The sequence below is a fragment of the Schistocerca piceifrons genome, chromosome 4 (assembly GCF_021461385.2).
Source record: "Schistocerca piceifrons isolate TAMUIC-IGC-003096 chromosome 4, iqSchPice1.1, whole genome shotgun sequence".
Lineage (NCBI taxonomy): Eukaryota > Metazoa > Arthropoda > Insecta > Orthoptera > Acrididae > Schistocerca > Schistocerca piceifrons.
Genome location: NC_060141.1, coordinates 582,826,761 through 582,847,503, shown reverse-complemented (window position 1 = coordinate 582,847,503; position 20,743 = coordinate 582,826,761). Strand labels below are relative to the sequence as shown.

At 43.3% G+C, this 20,743-nt stretch overlaps 1 protein-coding gene across 1 annotated transcript in view; it reads right to left on the bottom strand.

Annotated features, from left to right (window-relative positions):
- LOC124796030 (carboxypeptidase B-like) overlaps positions 1-20,743 on the bottom strand; it is an 82,030-nt gene that overhangs the window by 27,221 nt on the left and 34,066 nt on the right. Inside the window, exon 4 of the mRNA XM_047260115.1 lies at positions 9,378-9,683. Coding sequence (XP_047116071.1) covers positions 9,378-9,683 — 306 coding nt within the window. The remainder of the gene's footprint in view (positions 1-9,377; positions 9,684-20,743) is intronic.

The window sequence follows — 20,743 nt, the reverse complement described above, 5'->3', positions numbered from 1 at the left end:
ATGTAATAAGAAGTTTTTATTGCAAATGCTATTGACATTGAGGCGCTACGTTTCTTCGTGATAGTACAAGTACAGAAATAAAGCATTAGGTTTTTGACAAGTAGAATTTTCATACAGGAAGTCAATATTTTGAAATTAATATTTCCATATGACGTCTTGAATGACGAATGCATGTGGGACATAAGCATGTAAAAGCCACTTTTAGTATCTTATAAATTGGACCCCAAAGGGAAGCTCAGTTTGACACGAAGACCATGAGCTAAACTAAGGCATGTTTCAATGGCTTTCTCCATGGTTTGGCACGTGGATCAAGTATAGAAACATGGAACAGAGTTCCGAGATCACAATAGCACTGAAAACGCATAAAAAAGACTCCTAGAATGTTTGTCGTTTCTACTCTTCATATTTGTACAGATAATCATACAAACATTCATGGTGGAACACAATTATGGTTCCAGCGACCACCCCATTATCTGAATGATCAGCACGTCTAACTGCAATGCAGCTGGCCCAGGTTGGATTCTCGACGAGGTCCGAAATTTTCTCCACTGGGAGACTACATGTTTTGTTGTGCTCATCGTCATTTCATCATCATCGACAAGAAAGTCGCCCTTGTGGTGTCAGCTGGAAAGACTTGCAATTTGGCAGCCTAACTTCTCAAGGTGGGGACTTCTAGCCATCTATGCCAGACGATCATTTCATTTCACGGTTTAGTGGGGTGCTAGGAAGAATGTCTAACGTATCGGGTCAAAATTATACAGACGCTAGAGAATCCTAAACTGAAAATTTTCATACAGGAAGTCAATAGTTTGAAATTAATATTTCGATATGACGTCTTGAATGACGAATGCATGTGGGACATAAAGCATGTAAAATGCGTAATTTTATAGTAAACAAATCCCTGCCTCATCGACGTTGGTAGTGCTATTTAGTGAAATAGTAATCAGGAATTTGCGATGGAGATCGACAGTAGCGACTGGCTGTCAAAGACTCGTTACAGAAACCTGTAAACGTGCATTTAATGTATGATGCAGGGGGATGTAGCTCCAGGAAAACAGCAGGAAAGTGTTTTGTTATTTTGTCATCTTCTGAATGGTTTGTTGCAGCCCGCCACGAATTCCTCTCATATGGTAACGTCTCCACCTCAGAGTAACACATGCAACCTCCGTCCTCAATTATTTGCTGAATGTATACCAATCTCTGTCTTCGTCTACATTTTTTGCCCTCTACAGCTCCCTCTAGTACCATGGAAGTCATTTTCTCATGATTTAACAGATGTCCTGTCCCTTCACCTTATCAGTGTTTTCCACATACTCCTTTCCTCTCCGATTCCTTACCTTATCAGTCCACCTAATTTTCAACATTCGTCTGTAGAACCACATCTCAAATGCTTAGATTCTCTTCTGTTTTCCCACAGTCCATGTTTCACTCCCATACAATGCTGTACACCAGACGTACATTCTCAGAAATTTCTTCCTCAAATTAAGGCCGATATTAGATATTATTAGACTTCTCTTGGCCAGGAATGCCCTTTTTGCCATTGATAGTCTGCTTTTGATGTCTTCCTTGCTCCGTACGTCATTAGTTATTTTACTGCCTAGATAGCAGAATTCCGTAACTTCATCTACTTCGTAACCATCAATCCTGATGTTAAGCTTCTTGCTTCCCATTACCTTCGTCATTACTCCCATTCCATACTCTGTACTCATTAGACTGTTCATTCTGTTAAGCAGATCATGAAATTTTTCTTCAGCTTCACTCAGGATAGCAATGTCATCAGCAAATCGTATCATTGATATCCTTTCACCCTGAATTTTAATTCCACTTCTGAACATTTCCTTTATTTCCATCATTGCTTCCTCGATGTATAGATTGAACAGTAGGGGCGAAAAGCTACATCCTTGTCTTACACCCTTTTTAATATGAGTACTTCGTTCATGGTCGTTCACTCTTATTATTCCCTGTAGGCTGTTGTACATATTGTATATGACCGGTCTCTCCCTACAGCTTATTCCTACATTTTTCAGAATTTTCAGCATCTTGCACCATTTTACATTGTCGAACGCTTTTTCCAGGTCCACAAATCCTATAAACATGTCTTGATTTTTCTTTAGTCTTGCTTCTATCATTAACCGCAAAGTCAGAATTGCCTCTCTCGTGCTTTTACCTTTCCTAAAGCCAGACTGATCGTCATCCAGCACATCCTCAATTTTCTTTTCCATTCTTCTGTATATTATTCTTGTAAGCAACTTGGATGCATGAGCTGTTCAGCTGATTGTGCGATAATTGTCAGCTCTTGTCGTCTTCGGAATTGTGTGGATGATGCCTTTCCGAAAGTCAGATGGTAAGTCGCCAGACTCATACATTCTACACGCCAACGTGAGTAGTCGTTTTGTTGCCAGTTCCACCAATGATTTTAGAAATTCTAAAGGAATGTTATCTATCCGTTCTGCCTTATTTGATCTTAAGTCCTCCAAAGCTCTTTGAAATTCCGATTCTAATACTGAATCGACTCCTGTTTCTTCTTCTACCACAAAAGAAAAATCTTCACCCTTATAAAGGCTTTCAGTGTATTCTTTCCACCTATCCGCACTCTCCCCTGCATTTAACAGTGGAATTCCCGTTCCACTTTTAATGTTATCACCTTTGTTTTTAATATCACCGAAGGTTGTTTTGACTTTCCTGTATGCTGAGTCTGTCCTTCAGACAATCATTTCTTTTTCGATGTCTTCACATTTTTCCTGCAGCCATTTCGTCTTAGCTTCCCTATTTATTTCATTCCTCAGCGACTTGTATTTCTGTATTCCCGATTTTCCCGGAACATGTTTGTACTTCCTCCTTTCATCAATCAGCTGAAGTATTTCTTCTGTTACCCATGGTTTCTTCGCAGCTACCTTCTTTGTACCTATGTTTTCCTTCCCAACTTCTGTGATGGCCCTTTTTAGAGATGTCCATTCCTCTTCAACTGTACTGCCTACTGCGGTATTCCTTATTGCTGTAGCTATAGCGTTAGAGAACTTCAAACGTATCTCGTCATTCCTTAGTACTTCCGTATCCCACTTCTTTGCGTATTGATTCTTCCTGACTAATGTCTTGAACTTCAGCCTACTCTTCATCACTACTATATAGTGACCTGAGTCTATATCTGTCCCTGGGTACGTCTTACAATCCAGTATCTGATTTCGGAATCTCTGTCTGACCATCATGTCATGTAACTGAAATCTTCCCGTATCACTCGGCCTTTTCCAAGTATACCTCCTCCGCTTGGACAGAGTATTCGCTATTACTAGCTGAAACTTGTTACAGAACTCAATTAGTCCTTCTCGTCTCGCATTTCTTGTACCAAGCTCATATTTTCCTGCAACTTTTCCTTCTACTTCTTCCCCTACAACTGCATTTCAGTCCCCCATGACTATTAGATTTTCATCCCCCTTTACATACTCTATTACACTTTCAATATCCTCATACACTTTCTCTATCTCTTCATCTTCAGCTTGCGACGTCGGCATGTATACCTGAACTATCATTATCGGTATTGGTTCGCTGTCGATTCCGATAAAAACAACCCTATCACTGAACTGTTCACAGTAACACACTTTCTGCCCTACCTTCCTATTCAAAACGAATCCTACTCCCGTTATACGATTTTCTGCTGCTGTTGATATTACCCAATACTCATCTGACCAGAAATCCTTGTCTTCTTTCAGTTCACTTCACTGACCCCTACTATATCTAGATTGTGCCTTTGCATTTCCCTTTTCAGATTTTCTAGTTTCCCTACCACATTCAAGCTTTTGACATTCCACTCCCCGACTCGTAGAATGTTATCCTTTCGTTGATTATTCAGTCTTTTTCTCATGATAACCTCCCCCTTAGCAGTCCCCTCCCGCAGATCCGAATGGGGGACTATTCCGGATTCTTTTGCCAGTGGAGAGATCATCATGACACTTACAGGTCACATGTCCTGTGAATTCACGTCACGTGTCTTTAATCCGATGGTTGCCATTGCCTTCTGCATCCTCATGCCGTTGATCATTGCTGATTCTTCCGCCTTTAGTGGCAGCTTCCCACACCTAGGACAAGAGAGTGTCCTTAACCTCTGTCCGCTCCTCCGCCCTCTTTGACAAGGCCGATGACAGAATGAGGGTGAATTCTCATGCCAGAAGTCTTTAGCCCCTAAAACTGATTATTAATCAAATTTTAAGTAGTGGCGGGATTCGAATGCTGGACCGTAGACGTTTTGATTATGAATCAAAGACGCTACCCCTAGACCACATTATTTTACGTCCAGTATTGTTTAAGATGGTGTCGCATCACGTGGAAAAAGATTCATTAACAGCACGCATCGAAAAATAAAACCGAGCGAGGTGGCGCAGCGTCAGCACACTTCGGGAGGATGACGGTTCAGATCCCCGACCTTCCACCTGAATTTAAGTTTCTCGTGATTTCCATGAATATCTACAAGCAAATGCAGTGATGACTCATTTGAAAAGCGCACAGCAGGTTTCCTTTTGTAATCTGAGCTAGTGTTCCTCCTATAATGACCGGGTTGAAGACAGTGCGTTAAACTCCAATCAGCCTTCCTTTCCTGATTACGAAAAATACAGCGTGCAGAGTACTAATGGAGTGGCTCGTGCGGCTAGCGTCTCAGTCTAACGCGCTGCTTCCCGAGCGTGAAGGCGTGCCGGTCTCTGACACGAATACACCCAGCGGATTGGTGTCGAGGTCCGGCTTGCCGGCCTGCCTCTTGATGGTTTTTAAGGCGGTTTTCCATCTACCTCGGCGAATGCGGGCTGGTTCACCTTATTCCGCTTCAGTCGGCGATCGCTGCGCAAACACTGTCTCCACGTACACGTACACCATAATTGCTCTACCGCGCGAACATTCGGGGTTACTCTCGTCTGGTATGAGACATTCTCGGGAGGGAGAGGGCGGGGGGGTGGAGTATACTGGGGCCGAACCGCACAGGAACCCTGGGTTCGGCGTGGGGCGCGGGTGGGGTGGGTGGACTGCTGTGGCGTGTTGTGGGTTTGTGAACCACTGAGGGCTACGGCGGGACGAAGCCTTTCTGTCGTGTCTAGCTCCCTGGTTTAAATACACAATACTAATGGAGTAGCAACTACACCCTGTCATAAGCACCTACATCCACATATTTACATACATATTCTGAAATCCACTGTGAAGTGCATGACGGATAGTACTTAGCATGGCACTACACTGATGAGCCGAAACATAATTGCCACGTGCTTAATAGCTTGTTTATCCATCTTTGGAACAAAATACATCACTGATTGGTCTGACATTTTGATAGTAAGTTTGTGGAGATATGTGACATTAGATTTCTACCCACAGGTCACGTAATTCGCCCAAAAGATGGGCCGCTGATTTGCGTAGTTGGTGATGGTAGCCACTAGCGATCCAGAAGCGTGTCATCGGATTTACATCAGACGAATCTGTTCGCCGAGACATCAATGTGAGTTCAGTATAACGCTCCTCAAAGCACTGTAACCCAGTCTCTGGCTCCGAGACACGGATAGTTGCACTACTGAAAGATGACGTCGCCGTCAGGGGAGACATCAAGCACGAAGGCATTCAGGTGGTTCGCAGCTGTCAGCGTGTCTTCGATTACTACCACAGGTCGCATGCAGGCGTAGGAGAATGTCTGCCACAGCATAATGCTGCTTCCAACAGCCTGCGTCCGTGACGCGCTGCACGTCTCGAGTCGCCATTCTCCTCGATGACGGCGTTTGTGGAGACGGCCAGCGACCTAGTGTAGCAAAAACGTGACTTACCAGAAGAGCTGAAACGTTTTCATTGACTGACAGTCGAATCCCAATGGTCCTTTGCCAACTGCAATCATAACTGACGATGTCGTTGGCTCAACATGTGTGCAGAGAGCTCCATGTTCAACAACGTACGATGAACGGTGTACTCCGAAATACTTCTGTGTGCACCAGTATTGTGCTCTGTCGGCAGAGATGCCGCGGGTCACCATCTGTCCTACTTTACAGAGCAGACAAGCATCGGAACACCACGTTCTGCGAAGAGTCGTGGAAGTCCAACCATTTAGCGCCTAGTGATAGCTTCACTGTCCTCCTATCTCTTTCCATGGATGATCACGACAGTAGCACGTGAACATTCCACTAGCTTCGCCGTTTTCGAGATACTAGTTCCAGGCTTTGCGTAATAATAATCTGCCCTTTGTCGGAGTCGTTTATCTCAATAGATTTCCTCGTTTCAGCCCATACCTTCGCTTGCGTGATCCACCGTCCGTGTCATCTCCGCTTACATATTTTTGTGTCACGTGCCCGCAACGCCACCAGGCGGCATCCAACGTCGCGACGGTCAGTGGTCGAAATGTTTTGGCTGATCAGTGTGTGTGCTTTGGTTCCTTCCCGTTGCTGTCGTGCTTATGAGCGTAGTAAGGATGACTGTTTAAATGTCTCTGGGTGTACTGTAAGAGGTCTTACCTTGTCTTCACGGGACCAATACGTAGGGGATAAAGAGAATACCTATACTTTTCGCTCAGTACGGGTTTTTGAAACTTTTTATATAGACGTTCGCGGGAAAATTTGCGTCTTTCTTCAAGCGTGTGCCAATTCAGATTTTCCAAACTTTCCGTGACGTGCTATCGTTATTCAAACAAACGATTCATGTCGGCGTTATTTGCATGCTTGTAGTATTTCCTGTTAGTCCTATATAGTATACCTGACGAATACCCTAAGATCGGACGCACAATTGATTTGTAAGTATATTGCAAATGAAACAAAGTCTGACACGTCCTTTACATGCAATTAAGCCTATGTGTTTGGTCGATTTCATATCCATACGAACCCTTTTCACCAGGTATTTACATGAGTTGTGATACATTGATATTATAATCAGTTCATACCACACTCTAATACAATAAATAAATGAAAGAATTTTTTAAAAGATATCAAATTCACCGTTGACTGTAGAAGCTATTATTATCACAATTGCCATTTCGGCCTTTAGGCCATTTTCAGGTCGAAGTGCAAAAGAGTTTGCTTCACTAATTGACAGACGTATCCTATACAGTAACATCAGGCGATTATTTCTACAGTGAAAAGCTTATTTTTGACGATGACATGTATACATGACAGAGGCTTTTAAAGTTTGCCATGTGCTGAAGCAAAATATTTTGCAGTACCACTTGAAAATGGCGCAAACGCCGAAATTCCGATTGTGAAATAAATAATTTCTACAATAAACGGCGAATATGATGTCCTTTAAAATATTCTACAGGACCTTGAATCGCGACCATGAGAAATTAAAAAAGACGATTTTCGGCAGTATGTACCATCTGACCGATTTACGTCATGCCGCATTGGCAATAGTTATGAAAATCAGACTAATTACAGAGTGCACAGAGGGGCTTTAGCAGTCATTTCTCCCGCACATAGAACTCAGTTGGAATACGAAGAAAGCATAACATTCAGTACGATGTTAATAATCCTCTTCCATGCACTTAACTGTGTTTTACGGAGTGAGCATGGAGACGTAGGTGCAAATGTCATTCCTAATGGAATCTTCTAGGGAAATGATCATCTGGGAGGACATTCTTTTCTGGACTGTTTGTATAATGGGAAAACCGTAAATTTCACAGTAATTGCACTAAACAAACATTGATTATCAACTATGCACCACCGTCTACGAAACTTAAAAAAAGGAAAGAAAGAAAGAAAGAAAGTCCACGCACCAGGAAGGAATTATCCGGATGGGACGGAAATCGGTAGATGTGATGTATTTGCACAGAAAACAAATGATAACAGATTCAAAAAATTGGATGATTTATTCAGTTTATTCAAAAGAAAGAGCTTCACAAATAGAGCAAGTTAACAACGGATTGGACAACGTCTGCCCCTTATGCAAGCATTTATTCGGCTTGATGATGACCGACATGAAGTCAACGGATGGCCTGTCGAGGGATACCGTGACAAAGTAGGACCAATTTGAGCGTTAGATCATCAAAATCCCGAGATGGTTGGAGAGCTCTGCCCATTATGATTCAAACGTTCTCAAGTGGGGTAAGATTTGGCGACCTTGCTGGCCAGTGTAGTGTTTTAGAAGCACGAAGACAAACAGTAAAAACGCTCAACGTGTGTGGGCGGACATTATCTTAATATGTTTGAAATTTTTGAAAACATACTCAGCGAGCTTAAAATTTGTTAAAATTAAAAGTTAAAACAGTCTTGATCGCAATTTTCTTTATTGGAGTGAGTGAGCGGCTTCGGATCTTTCATAGAGTCATCTTCAGACTCTGTAAAGATGTATTGCCAAAGCAGTGTAGACGTTAAACTAAGCATATAAAAGATATATAAAAATAAGGTAAATAGTAATAAATTATACCCAGATCGGTGGATGGACACTGCCAGACGAGTTCCGTCGACCCTCGGCGCTCGTGTAACTGCTGACTGTTCATGGAGGGGACGGGTATTAATAGGCCTGGGCAGACACACGTGTTTTCTGACTGGCTACTTATGATGTCACACTCAGAACGGTGAGTGTGTCCAGCCCTATTAATACCCGTCCCCTCCACGAACAGTCAGCAGTTACACGAGCGTCAAGGGTCGACGGAACTCATTTAGCAGTGTCCATCCACCGATCTGGCTATAATTTATTACTATTTACCTTATTTTTATATATCTTTTACGTGCTTAGTATAACGTCTACACTGCTTTGGCAATATATCTTTACAGAGTCTGAAGATGACTCTATGAAAGAGTCGAAACCGGTCACTCACTCCAATAAAAAAAATTGCGATCAAGACTGTTTTAAATTTTAATTTTAGGACATTATCTTGCTGAAATGTACGTGCAGCATTGTTTGTCACGAAGGGCAACAAAACGGAGCACAGAATATCGTCGACGTACCGCTGTGCTGTAAGGCTGCGAGTGACAACCAAAAGGATCTTGCTATGAAAAAAAAGCACACTAAATATTATCCCTGATTGTCGGGCTCTATGGGGGTGACATTCAGGTTGGTATGCCACCGCTGCCTGTGGCGTCTCCAAACACGGCTTTGCTGGTTATAGGCAGGTCCCTGCAACCATCTCGGCCTTTGACGATCAAAAGCGCCATTTCGACATAATTTGGCACGATACCCTTCAAGAGAACAATCAACAACTCTATCAATCAATGCCAAGCCGTGTAACTGCTTGCGTAAGGGTCAGAGATGGACCAACGCGTTATTGACTTACGCAATTTGTGTAGCACTTTCTCTTCAGTAAATGGTCCAAATTTTCTGAAATGCACGTGCATCACATCTACCGATTTCTGTCCCATCGGGATAATTTCTTCGTGACGCCTCTTAAAGTGTATAAATATAAGTTCCCCTATAGTTTCTGGAGCCTTTACCGTTGTGAAGGTGTACTCGTAACCATCAGGGTTGATCACGGGTATGATGTGCCAGTCGACGCTATCCGTGAGGGCGCTCTCTTCAGCGTTCTCGACCAGCTGGTTGATGACGTAGAGGGCAGCAGCAGGCGCGATCCACTCCCTGGCGTGGATGCCGGCGTCGATCAGGATGATCGGCCTGGTATCGTCACCTCCGGAGGATATCTTGATGATACCCAGGTCGCGGCCCGCATAGCTATTCCCAATGGACTCTACTGTCACCGTGTCGGAGTAGTTGGAAGCCAGATCCGACAGATATTGTAGAATCTGTAACACCAAGGAGCAGAACCGAAACCACGCAGTGTTAAATTAAAGTTTAATATCTGATTAAAGAGGTGTTGTTTGACAGTAATTATGCCGTTTGTGTGGGTTCTTAACCACAAATCTATGTTATTCTATGACATTGCTACAAAACATTGTTGCTTATTACGTATTAATACTGCAATGTTAGCCAAATAGCCACGAAACATCACACGTTAAACTTATAATCCTAGGAGAAATCGACACAGTTCTTTCCAGCTAATAAACAGATATGCAATCAAATAGGATGAGGGAGTGCAAAGCTCCTTGCCTTCACTGAATAATAAGAGAATGATCTTTGAGTTTGGTGAGTTTGGCCACTATGGACAACTGTAATACCCTCACACAGTGAGAACAATAAGCTTAGGTGTGCAACTGATTATAGTTATTATCTGTGGTTACCTAACAACGGAAACGTTGTACGACAGTTTAAATAATCAAGCCCGAGAATAACAGATTTTCATTTGCTCCAGTTATTGGATATCGGTACAATGCACAAGCACCATTTTCTAAAAATTTGGTTGAATGCACACAAAAAAGACGTTAACACTGTTGGGAAGTAGGAAATTATATGGTAGACTGCATGGGGAAAACGCAACAATTTAACCTTTTCTGGGCAGCTCACAAGTTCAACGTGCATGAGACAAAATCACAAATTGTAATCAAATGGGCAGTTCTAGTTGAGTGCCATAAAAAGTAAGAAGCTTGCTGCTCAGAATACAGATTGTACAACTGCAGGAACTTACGTTTCACCAAAAGCATCAAAGCATGCACCTATCAGCAGTAGATGGCAGTGAGGGGAGGGGGGTGGGGATGCCAAAGCCGAAGCAATGGAAATGGAAATGAGCGTTTGGCGTCATTGGCGGGGAGGCCCCTTACGGGGCAGGTTCGACTACCTTGGCGTACGTTTTAATGCATTCGACGCCACATTGGGTGACCTGCGCGCCTGATGAGGATGAAATGATGATGAAGACAACACAATACTCAGTTCCTCAGTGGAGAAAATCCCCGACCCAGCCGGGAATCGAACCCGGGCCAGTAGGACGACAATCCGTCACGCTGACCACTCAGCTATTGGGGCGGACAAAAAGCCGAAGCAACCAGAACACGAATGTCTTGGAACTTCGTTGTCTGTCCTCAACCCTCTACTTTCAAAAAACTCTCCATGGAGTTGGCAATACAGTTGGCAATGTGATGGGTGACAATATCGCTTATTTCATGAAAAAACAAGGAAATGCAGCAGAAACTTTGTGCCCTCGGTGTACAACACCTACATTAACAAACATGAGGTTGTTAGTGGCCTAGATCAGTGTCTTCTCAATTGGTCGGCCTCTTTGCACCAAACACAGTGGGGGGTCTACTAAACCAAACTGATTGAGCAAAGTTTTGGAGCAAACAACCCTCTTTTCACACTGGCTGGGCGGCGCCATGGCGCCTCTACCTTCGATGTTTGGCCAGACAAGGTAAAAACATCATACTCAGTTATGCTTAGCACGGTATGCCGTGCCCTCAGATAGGCCTTTCACTGGCTTTGTCCGTCTGCCCGTCTGGGGAAGCTCGCCCCTTCTGACTACCTTCTGCCGACAACAGGACTCTGAGACCACACTTGGAGTGCGCCTAGCCAGCGCGAAAAATGCAAAGCGTTCCTCCCAAGCCTACATGTCCAGTACTACCAATAAAATAATCATGAAAAAGTGGAAAATGAAACAATATAGCTTATCTATATGTGGCAGTAATGCCACAATATGCTCCTTATGTTCTATTGCCGCCTTTGACTTGCAGATCAGTCTGGGGATCGAGGAATATTAATTGTGAATGGTGGTAAATGGTATTATACATCATTTCTGAGAGAAAACACAAAACTTTTTGACTGATGCTGCAGATGTGTGACGGGAAGTCAATCGGTAGCCTTATATAGACATTATAACACACAAATAGTCACTGCCTTAGTCAAAGAAAAGTTTCCACTTCATGCCCATGGTCATTAACCTAATCCTAGATATTTCCAGCCAAACAAGCACTGGTGATAATATGTTGGAAGAAGCAAACCGCAACTGAGTAAAACTACCGCACCAGTGAGAGACCGTTTTGAGTCGTCATATATTGTGTAAGTTTACAACGAAAAATCTTGCTATCCAGTTTTAAGTAATGAAATCAATAACAGAAAGAATATGTGTAACTTTAACGTTCATGCTGACTTCAATATTTATATGGTACTGGTAACTCCATAAGTTTCCGAACAGTAAATTCATTCTACATAGTCTTTTTGTCAATTTTACCAGTTAACGTTCCAAACGGATTTTGATATAGATATTAAGTATTCGTCAGAACAGCGTACATCTGTTACATATCGAATGAGGTTTGCTGTAAGATGACAGGTGCTTTACCACAACGTTTTTCATGGATTCGATGTCTCACGAAGACTGAACAATGTCTCTGTAGCACCCACACCTGAGGCTGCCCACTGACCAAAACACAAACCTTTTGTCTCCTGTTCCCTGTTACTGTCAGGTGATCTCCTTGTAGCATCGTCTTGGTTTCACTCAGTCTTTCCCTTTACTGCGGGTGTTTGCTGTTTACATAATTAAGTCATCCGTTGTATTTTGTTGGTGCGATGCCTCCATGTTAATTTTGATACCTTAAATATTTTCTGTGTTGTCGTTATCAAAACCAGTTTGTACTATTGTTCACATATACCCATTTGTTTCAGTCTCTTACAATTCCATTTAATGTTTCTGTTTTATCGTTGTCATTCCTAAGATCTGTAGGAGTCGCCCACTGCCATGCTGGGAACCCCTACTATTTTGTGAGGATGCATACCGAGGAGTTGTGTGGCGTCGTTAGATGCAGTAAAGCAGTAGTGAAGATTATTCCATTTATTGCTCATAACACAAGTCGTTGCTGTGCCTTCTGCGATGGCTGGTGTCTGCGTAATCTGGAGAGGAATGCGCTGAATTCAACAGCAGACTCACGGCTGCTGAGGACGCTACATCAACCCGGATCCTGGACATTTCCAGCCAAATGTGAAGTGGCGTTATGTCTCTGATACCCAGGGGAGGCTGTTTGCCGGCCGCTGGCGAGGTAGGCATGCCCTGTTGGTAGCCCTGCTTGGAGATGGCGGTGATCGCGACATGTGTGTTTGGTTCAGGCGCCATTTTGCGGAGTACTCAGTCCCTCCCAGATCACTGCCCGTATTGTCGCCTCGGGAGGACCGCACTGTCTAGTACCGTGATGTGTTGAATGCTGTACTTGGCCCGGCGGTTTTGTAGGCCGTAAGACTCGTGTAACGCTGGAGTTTCAGGGCAGCTTCTGCCCTGGACTGGAGCCGTGTTGGTTGGCCCCCTGGACAACCCATTAGGCTAGGCGCAAATTGAGATGCGTATAGCGCGTGTGGCTCGACGCAGCGTTTTTATAACTCCACAGGTTCAAATGGGACCGCACAAATTGCGACGCGACGCGACTGGGACGCGACACGCGCCTGCGCCAAGTCACGAGGCGTTGTGGTTGTGGCACAGTTTCTCGTGCCGCGCGTCGCGCGTGCCTCGCTGGCACCGTGGGAAATTTGAGACGGGGAGCGGAAAAGTAGCCCGGCCATATGCTCACATCGGAACGGTGCATATGAGCAGCCCATACGATAAATTTTGCCTTACTGTGAACTAAATTTCATTGCCCTTGGGTACTGTTTCGTTTTTCGCCATTTAAACGCTCCATCTCTCTTCGTTAGTACATTATACTTTTCTGTTATTTATATATGCATAGTTTTGTTTTGTTTTTCTTCTGTCAAGAAAGATGCATACTTCAGTAACTGATGAGCCATTGGCCGCTGCAATTGTATCATATGCCTCCGCGATGTTTTCAGATCGTAAGAATGGACAGAGGGTAGTGAATAAGGAAGCAAGGAATATTATAAAATCATGTGATTAAGAATCAATGTAGGAAAGTAAAACAAGGTTATATTCTCGCTGCCTAGTATGCTGGTGTATCTGTACGGTCTGTTACAAAAATTTAGAAAGGGATAATCTCCACAGGTGTGATCTCTTTGTGCTCCTGGTAAAAAGCGTCCAAGATCTGAAGCACAGAAGTCACACTGTGATTACTCTGATATGGATGTAATACGACACACTGTACTACTTGCATGTGAACGTCACATTTCCACTGCAAGGTACAAACAGTCGAAAAGCAGTCACAAATAACGATGTTTTAATTGGTTCGCCGTGATGAGAAAAAGCATTTCAATTGCTGCATGCACATTATCAGCATTAATAAACTAATTATACAACAGGCTACACAAATGAAGAAAATGGTCGGTATTATTACGAAAGTAGGAATATCCTAAAAGAGTGTTATGATTAGATATATTTAATTTGTTGAAATGTACTGCTGACAAAGGCAGATCTACTTTCATGAAAATGTTTTTCGAACTCCAACTCACAAGGCACACACGGCTAGCTTGTGCATTCCTGTCGCGCGCAATATCCTCCGCTGCTGACAATACACGGACCATTGTCTTGTGCGACAGATCAGTTGTTTATTTTTCTCAATAACAGCTATTTTATTCGCGATCACACATTGTCAGTTTGGCAAGCCGTAGGTGAGTAACCAGTATCTGGCATGTGCCTATCATTCCGCCTGAAGGAACGCTCGTCATTATTTTAATACTGCTCAGATCAAGAGAAGGAATAAAATCCTTGGATAAGTTTCCATTCCAGTCGCTCAGTGTTAAAAACACGACGGGTTACGTGGATTCCACCAAAATTCCAACGGAATTGGCAATCTATTTTTGTGTGAGTTGTTAATCTTTTCTCATTCGAAGAAGCATTGCCGTTTGTGAGTAACGGCCACATTTCTCTTGGTGAATGGTTTAATTGTACTTTCTTTGTCACAGTGTAATTTGCCAAACTCATCTCACAGCAGCTATTGAGACAGAATTCCGAAACGGAGTTCCTCATTAAACAAGTAATTGGCAATCACAGAGCTCAATAGCTTACGAAAAACCTCATAGTGTCGGTTTGCAGTAACATAAAAGAAGAAATTTCATGTTTATTTTTATACTAGGAAGCTCTTGTTTCGCTAGCTGTCGATAACTCTTAAAAAATTACAGTCACTGAAGTGAAATAAATAAAAATGGAAGTATAAGTACTCAAATATCGCCATAGGTAAGAAAGTTCCGCGTGTTTAAGAATTGACAAAACACTCTCCTCCTTGTGTGCTATCATTAGCCAATCTTTCGATTCGATGTCTCGAGCGGTTTAGGAGATATGAGAGATGTTGCGAGTATTTAATTCTCGCGGGCGTGAAATCGGAAGTGAGCGCGCTACATGGGATCCATTTTCTCGAGATCGGAGGCAGATAGAGACCTCCTCCCAAATGTAATCAAAAATTCAACATGTTAGCTAAATTTCATATGCAGCAACATACGGTTTAATACGCACCAAACGCAAAATCATAGAAGCCCCTAATTTTCGTTGCAAACTTTTTGACTTTTCGTAGTGTCTTACTAAAATGTGTACATCACAATAAGAACGGTCATTAGCGATTTGATGGACACTTCGTCACGAAGCTGACATATAACGCTACAAGTAAGGGAAAAATTATATATTTTCAGTGAATAGTTTCTGTAAAATCGTTTGAGAAAGATAACAGGTTGGGCGCGCTTCGGTTCTGTCAGCGCAGAGCGTCGCCAGCCGGAGCGTGCGAAGTATGGTGTACGCGTCGCAATATGCGCTGCACCCGCGCGACCTGTGCGGAACGTGCGTGTCGCGCTGTAGTGTCGTGTCACGTCACACGTGCTATACGCGACTCAATTTGCGCCTAGCCTTAGTGCTGACTGCTACGCTGACTTCGTTACTGGGTGGTAGACTTCATTATCCACGGCTATGGATTACTGATCTTCTCATGAGGCAGGAAGTGTAAGACTAATACTAGAACAATTTCACACACAAGATCTTTCTTTACGATGACTAGAGAATCGAGTGCGAACTACATGAAAGCTAGCGATCCCATTGATCGAGTGCTCTAAACTAGTGGAGGTGGAGTATTTATGTTTTCGAGGAGAGGCTCCGTTCTGTGACACCATTCGTAATGAGTGAATCTGCTCTGCTCTTCTAGAGTTTTCAGCGGTCTCCAGTTTCGCTGCATTTGTTTAGTAAATTTGTTACTGAGTCTCCACTGCTTAGTGAAATGCCTGCTAGGCGCTGCTGAGTCGTACATGGTATCTCTTACATGATATGAGAGTGACGAAGGCAGTTCGGTCTGTACTCTTCTAACCATTTTTTTGCAGAGCTCGGTCGCAGCTGCATACAAAATGACGCGGTTTGTTGAAATGTTTACGCTCCCTAGTTGGTGGCTGTTGATACTTCCAGGCGAATGAGTAACACCAGCTGTTCAAAATTTTCCTCGCCCGCTTCCTTACTAATTTGCTGCTTAGCATATCTTTACTTGCTGTATACTTAAGAACTACTTGTTTAAGTCTGTCTCGTTCACCACACTCACATAGGCTTCTATGTCTCGTTCCTACCTTGCAGAAGAATGTGGGCCATACTCAGTGGCCCATAAATATGATGTAACATTCCTTTTAATAGGTTGCTATACCATTCCTAAATTTTTGCACCTCTGGAAAGAGGATGTAATCTTTGTAGCTGAAGCCGTTTGCGCCTCAGTAATTCTGCCAAACTGCTACTTTTACAATTTCCATACCTGTAGTGCTTGCTGGGTAAAAAAGTGAGTTCTTAGTACCTCTCACACTTTTGTCATATTCCCTTGTCAGGCTGAGTGTTATATTTACTGACACAGTGACCATTACCGATATTTCCTCCTGTTATATCCTAGACCGTGAACTTTCGACAGAGAATGTATACATACGTTGGGCGGAAAATTGAAATATCAGAAATCCATACCCAACCCACAAAATTGGAAGAAACCCCAACGTCCAACAACACCATTGATCACTCCTCAGATCAAACAATCATGAGAGAATACTGCCGTGAGAAGTTGGTCCCGCCAGGGACAATACAAACAAGAGATTTCTGAGTTAGACATAGGAATTGCAATAGCCCCAATTCCAATATTTGGTAATGTGCTTCCCTTTCACTCACGACACCGCCCGTAAACGACTTAAGGTGCGCTTACACCTGTGCTACTTGGCACACAGCACGTGCATGCGGTCATTGCACCAAGAGCCAAGAGGCGGATGCATCTGTGACGATTCACGCCTGCCTCTAATATGTGCACACAGGCCAAGGGCATCACAGTCACGTCACCCCAGCAATGAGAATCGGGCAACAGTCGTGCGCCAGTCGGTGCTTCTCTCCGTCTGGTGCTTCGTTTCACCACATATTACTGGTGAAAGGTTCAGTTTCTCGCATGCATTCAAATTTTCCTTTGCATTAGCACTTTGGCCGAGTGGTCTAAGAAGATAAAATACTGTCTAAGAACATCAACGTCCAGTGTATTTGGTTAGTTAATTTTGGGAGGTTATGAAGACTGAAATGTGATGATCATCTGTGGTTCCTCAAAAATAAAAATGGTTCGAATGGCTCTGAGCACTATGGGACTTAACTTCTGAGGTCATCAGTCACCTAGAAGTTAGAACTACTTAAACATCACACACATCCATGCCCGAAGCAGGATTCGAACCAACGCCGGAGCGGACGCGCGGTTTCACACTGAAGCGCCTAGAACTGCTCGTCCACAGCGGTCGGCCCCTCACAACTATGTAAAACTTGGAGACAACAAAGGCAAACCTAAAAAAATGAGAAATTTTCATTCGTACTTACGACGACTGGACTGATTAGTGTGGCCTTGATGCGCCTTAGCCGTCCGGGTTGCTTTAAGAACCTCTTTGCTACGAGAGCAAATACACACATCAAAAAAAGTTTTGCATCACCTCGGTTCCGAGACTCCGGAACCTGTACAGAACATTGGAATAGAGATCAACATAAACATCATTTCCACTCTTTTTATTGCTCATGAAAACCACAAATTGCATGTTGTACCACCACACAGCGAGACCTTCAGAGTTGGTGGTCCAGATTGCTGTACACACCAGTACCCCTAATACCCAGTAGCACGTCCTCTTGCATTGATGCATGCCTGTATTCGTCGCGGCATACTATCCACAAGTTCATCAAGGCACTCTTCGTCCAGATTGTCGCACCCCTCAACGGCGATTCGGCGTAGATCCCTCAGAGTAGTTGGTAAGTAACGTCTTTCGTAAACAGCACTTTTCAATCTATTCCAGGTATCATGTCTGGAAAACATGCTGGCCAATCTAGTAAAGCGATGTTCTTATCCTGAAGGAAGTCATTCACAAGATCTGCACGATGGGGGCGCCAATTGTCGTCCATTAAGACGAATGCCTCGCCAATATGCTGCCGATATGGTTGTACTATCGGTCGGAGGATGGCATTCACGTATCGTACAGCCGTTACGGCGCCTTCCATGACAACCAGCGGCGTACGTCGGCCATACTTAATGCCACCCCAAAAGGCTAGGGAACCTCCACCTTGCTGAACTCGCTGGACAGTGTGTCTAAGGCATTCAGCCTGACTGGGTTGCCTCTAAACACGTCTCCGACGATTCTCTGGTTGAAGGCATATGCGACACTCATCGGTGAAGAGAACGTGATGCCAATCCTGAGCGGTCCATTCGGCATGTTGCTGGACCCATCTGTACGCATTGCATGTTGTCATGGTTGCAAAGATGGACGTAGGGAGTGAAGTTGCGCATCATGCAGCCTACTGCGTACAGTTTGAGCCGTAACACGTCGCCCTGCGGTTGCATGAAAAGTATTATTCGACATCATCCCATTCTTAAAGGATATTTTTGGCTGAGAAACGGGCAGTTAGGGCAATAAATGGTTAGTTCACGAACCTCTTGTCGACTGCTGTTCAGGAGTCTGGGTATTTTGAGATTTTCTTCTCAATATATATATACCTTACTGTTATTTCTTGTTAACAATGTTAGCTTATTCCCAAGAATAAGCAGTTTTCACTCGGTCAATACTCGGCAGAAATCAAACCTGCATTTTGATCGGACATCCTTAAATCTTGTGCAAAAAGGTGTGCAGTATAGTGCTGCATCCATTTTCAATAAGCTACCAGTCGAATTCAAAAATCTTAGCATTAATGCACGCGCTTTCAAATCGAAACTGAAGAGTTTCCTCATGGGTCACTCCTATTCTGTCGAGGAGTTCCTTGAAAAATTAAGCTGATTCTTATTGTATTGTTGATTGCGTTTACTTAAACTTATGGATTGACTTTTTCGTGTTCATAAACATTAAAATAAATGTTATTACTTTTATGTTGTAATTACATGTACTGACACGTTCAATGACCGTGCAGATTTGCTCCTCAATTTAGTCCTACGGAACTTGACGCGTAAATAAAATAAATAAATAAATAAGACAATGTTCCGCAACCGCAGAATATTTAGGCCGAAATGAACGCGTGTGACGACGGCGCACGACGCATTAGTCTTGGACCATGCGAATCGTTTGTCCAGTATAATCTTCCTCGCAATGGCAGGGAATTTTCTAGACATCGGGTTTCCTCAAACGAAAATCACCCTTCACTGAGCCAAACAACGATCTAGCCTTAGCTAGTGGACGGAATACACTTTTCATATTAAAGCTCTTTAAAATTCTTCCTAACGTTGAAGATATGCTTCCAGGTAGGACGTCACCTATTTGCTTGTATCTTCTGTTGGTTCCCGCGAAGGTCTGATCTGTAGAGCACGACGGATCTGGTTGTCGGTATAACCATTATGCTTGAACGTTGCTGTTAGATGACTAAGTTGTGTCAAACTATTTGCATCTGAGATGGCGTAAGTTCTTTTTACTAATGTACGTAGAACCCCTTTGGGTTGGTACAATGTATGACAAGTTGATGCAGGAAGATACTGGTCCATATGCGTGGGCTTAGGTTAACACTGTGTTTTAGTGTCACATCATCCCTCCTGTGGACCAAGATATCTAAAAACAGAAGTTTTCCATCCTTTTCAACGTGAAGTTATTGTTGGGATGCAGACAGTTAACGATCCAGAACATCCTTCCCATGTGACCATACCATAAACGTATCGTCGACGTATCACCAAAAACAGGTATGTTTTAAGAACGCCGTCTTGAGTACTGTGTCCTCAAAATCTTTCATAAACAAATTGGCGACTATGTGGGATAATGGACTCCCCTTAGTCATTCCATAAGTTTGTTCAAAGCATTTGTTATTAACTAGAAAATACGTCGACTCAATACATGGCAACAAAGCTTAGTTGTTTCTTCGTCCAATTTTTCAGCAATTAACTGCAAAGAATCTTCAAGAGGAGCTCTGATAAAAAGTGACACAGCATCGAAACCTGCTAGCAGATCCGTGGGACTGTCACGCGGGACGGAGCCACACATTTGGGCTGAGTTAGAATGTCGCTTCCACTCCAGACCCCAGCATCCATCATCACTACTTACTCTGCTTCCGGGTCTTCAGTAAGAACATGCTGCCGTACGCCACAGACTTTCGGACACCTCACAGAAAGTGTCCCCAGCAGAGTTCAGGCGATTATAAAGGCGATTGGGTGGACACACTCCATATTAATGTCCAGTAATAGGTGTCCAAACACGTTTGATCTAATAGCGCAGCCTTACAGGAATTTCGCCAGAGCATGGAAAACGTCTAGGATGATGTTGGATTTCAATGTATGTTGTATCTTGAACTGAAACTTAAAACTGGGATAAATACCACCGGTAGCAAGAAGTCTAAGGTTTGGGAGATAACATTGTCGGCCACTGGTATAGCTTATCTGTGTTTAGTATTATCTTTTCTTATAAGTGCTTCAACAGTATGAAACACTAGTTCGAAATACAATTAAAGTTATTAAACATCTTATTCCTTCCATCTTTATGTTTTCCATCACACATTCACACTCAATACGGAAAAGATATTAATTATCCCAATACTTGCGCTTGTTCTACGATTTTTCCAGACTAGAAATGTTCGACTACGGCGACAATATCTGCTGGCAAAGAGGACATGTTGATC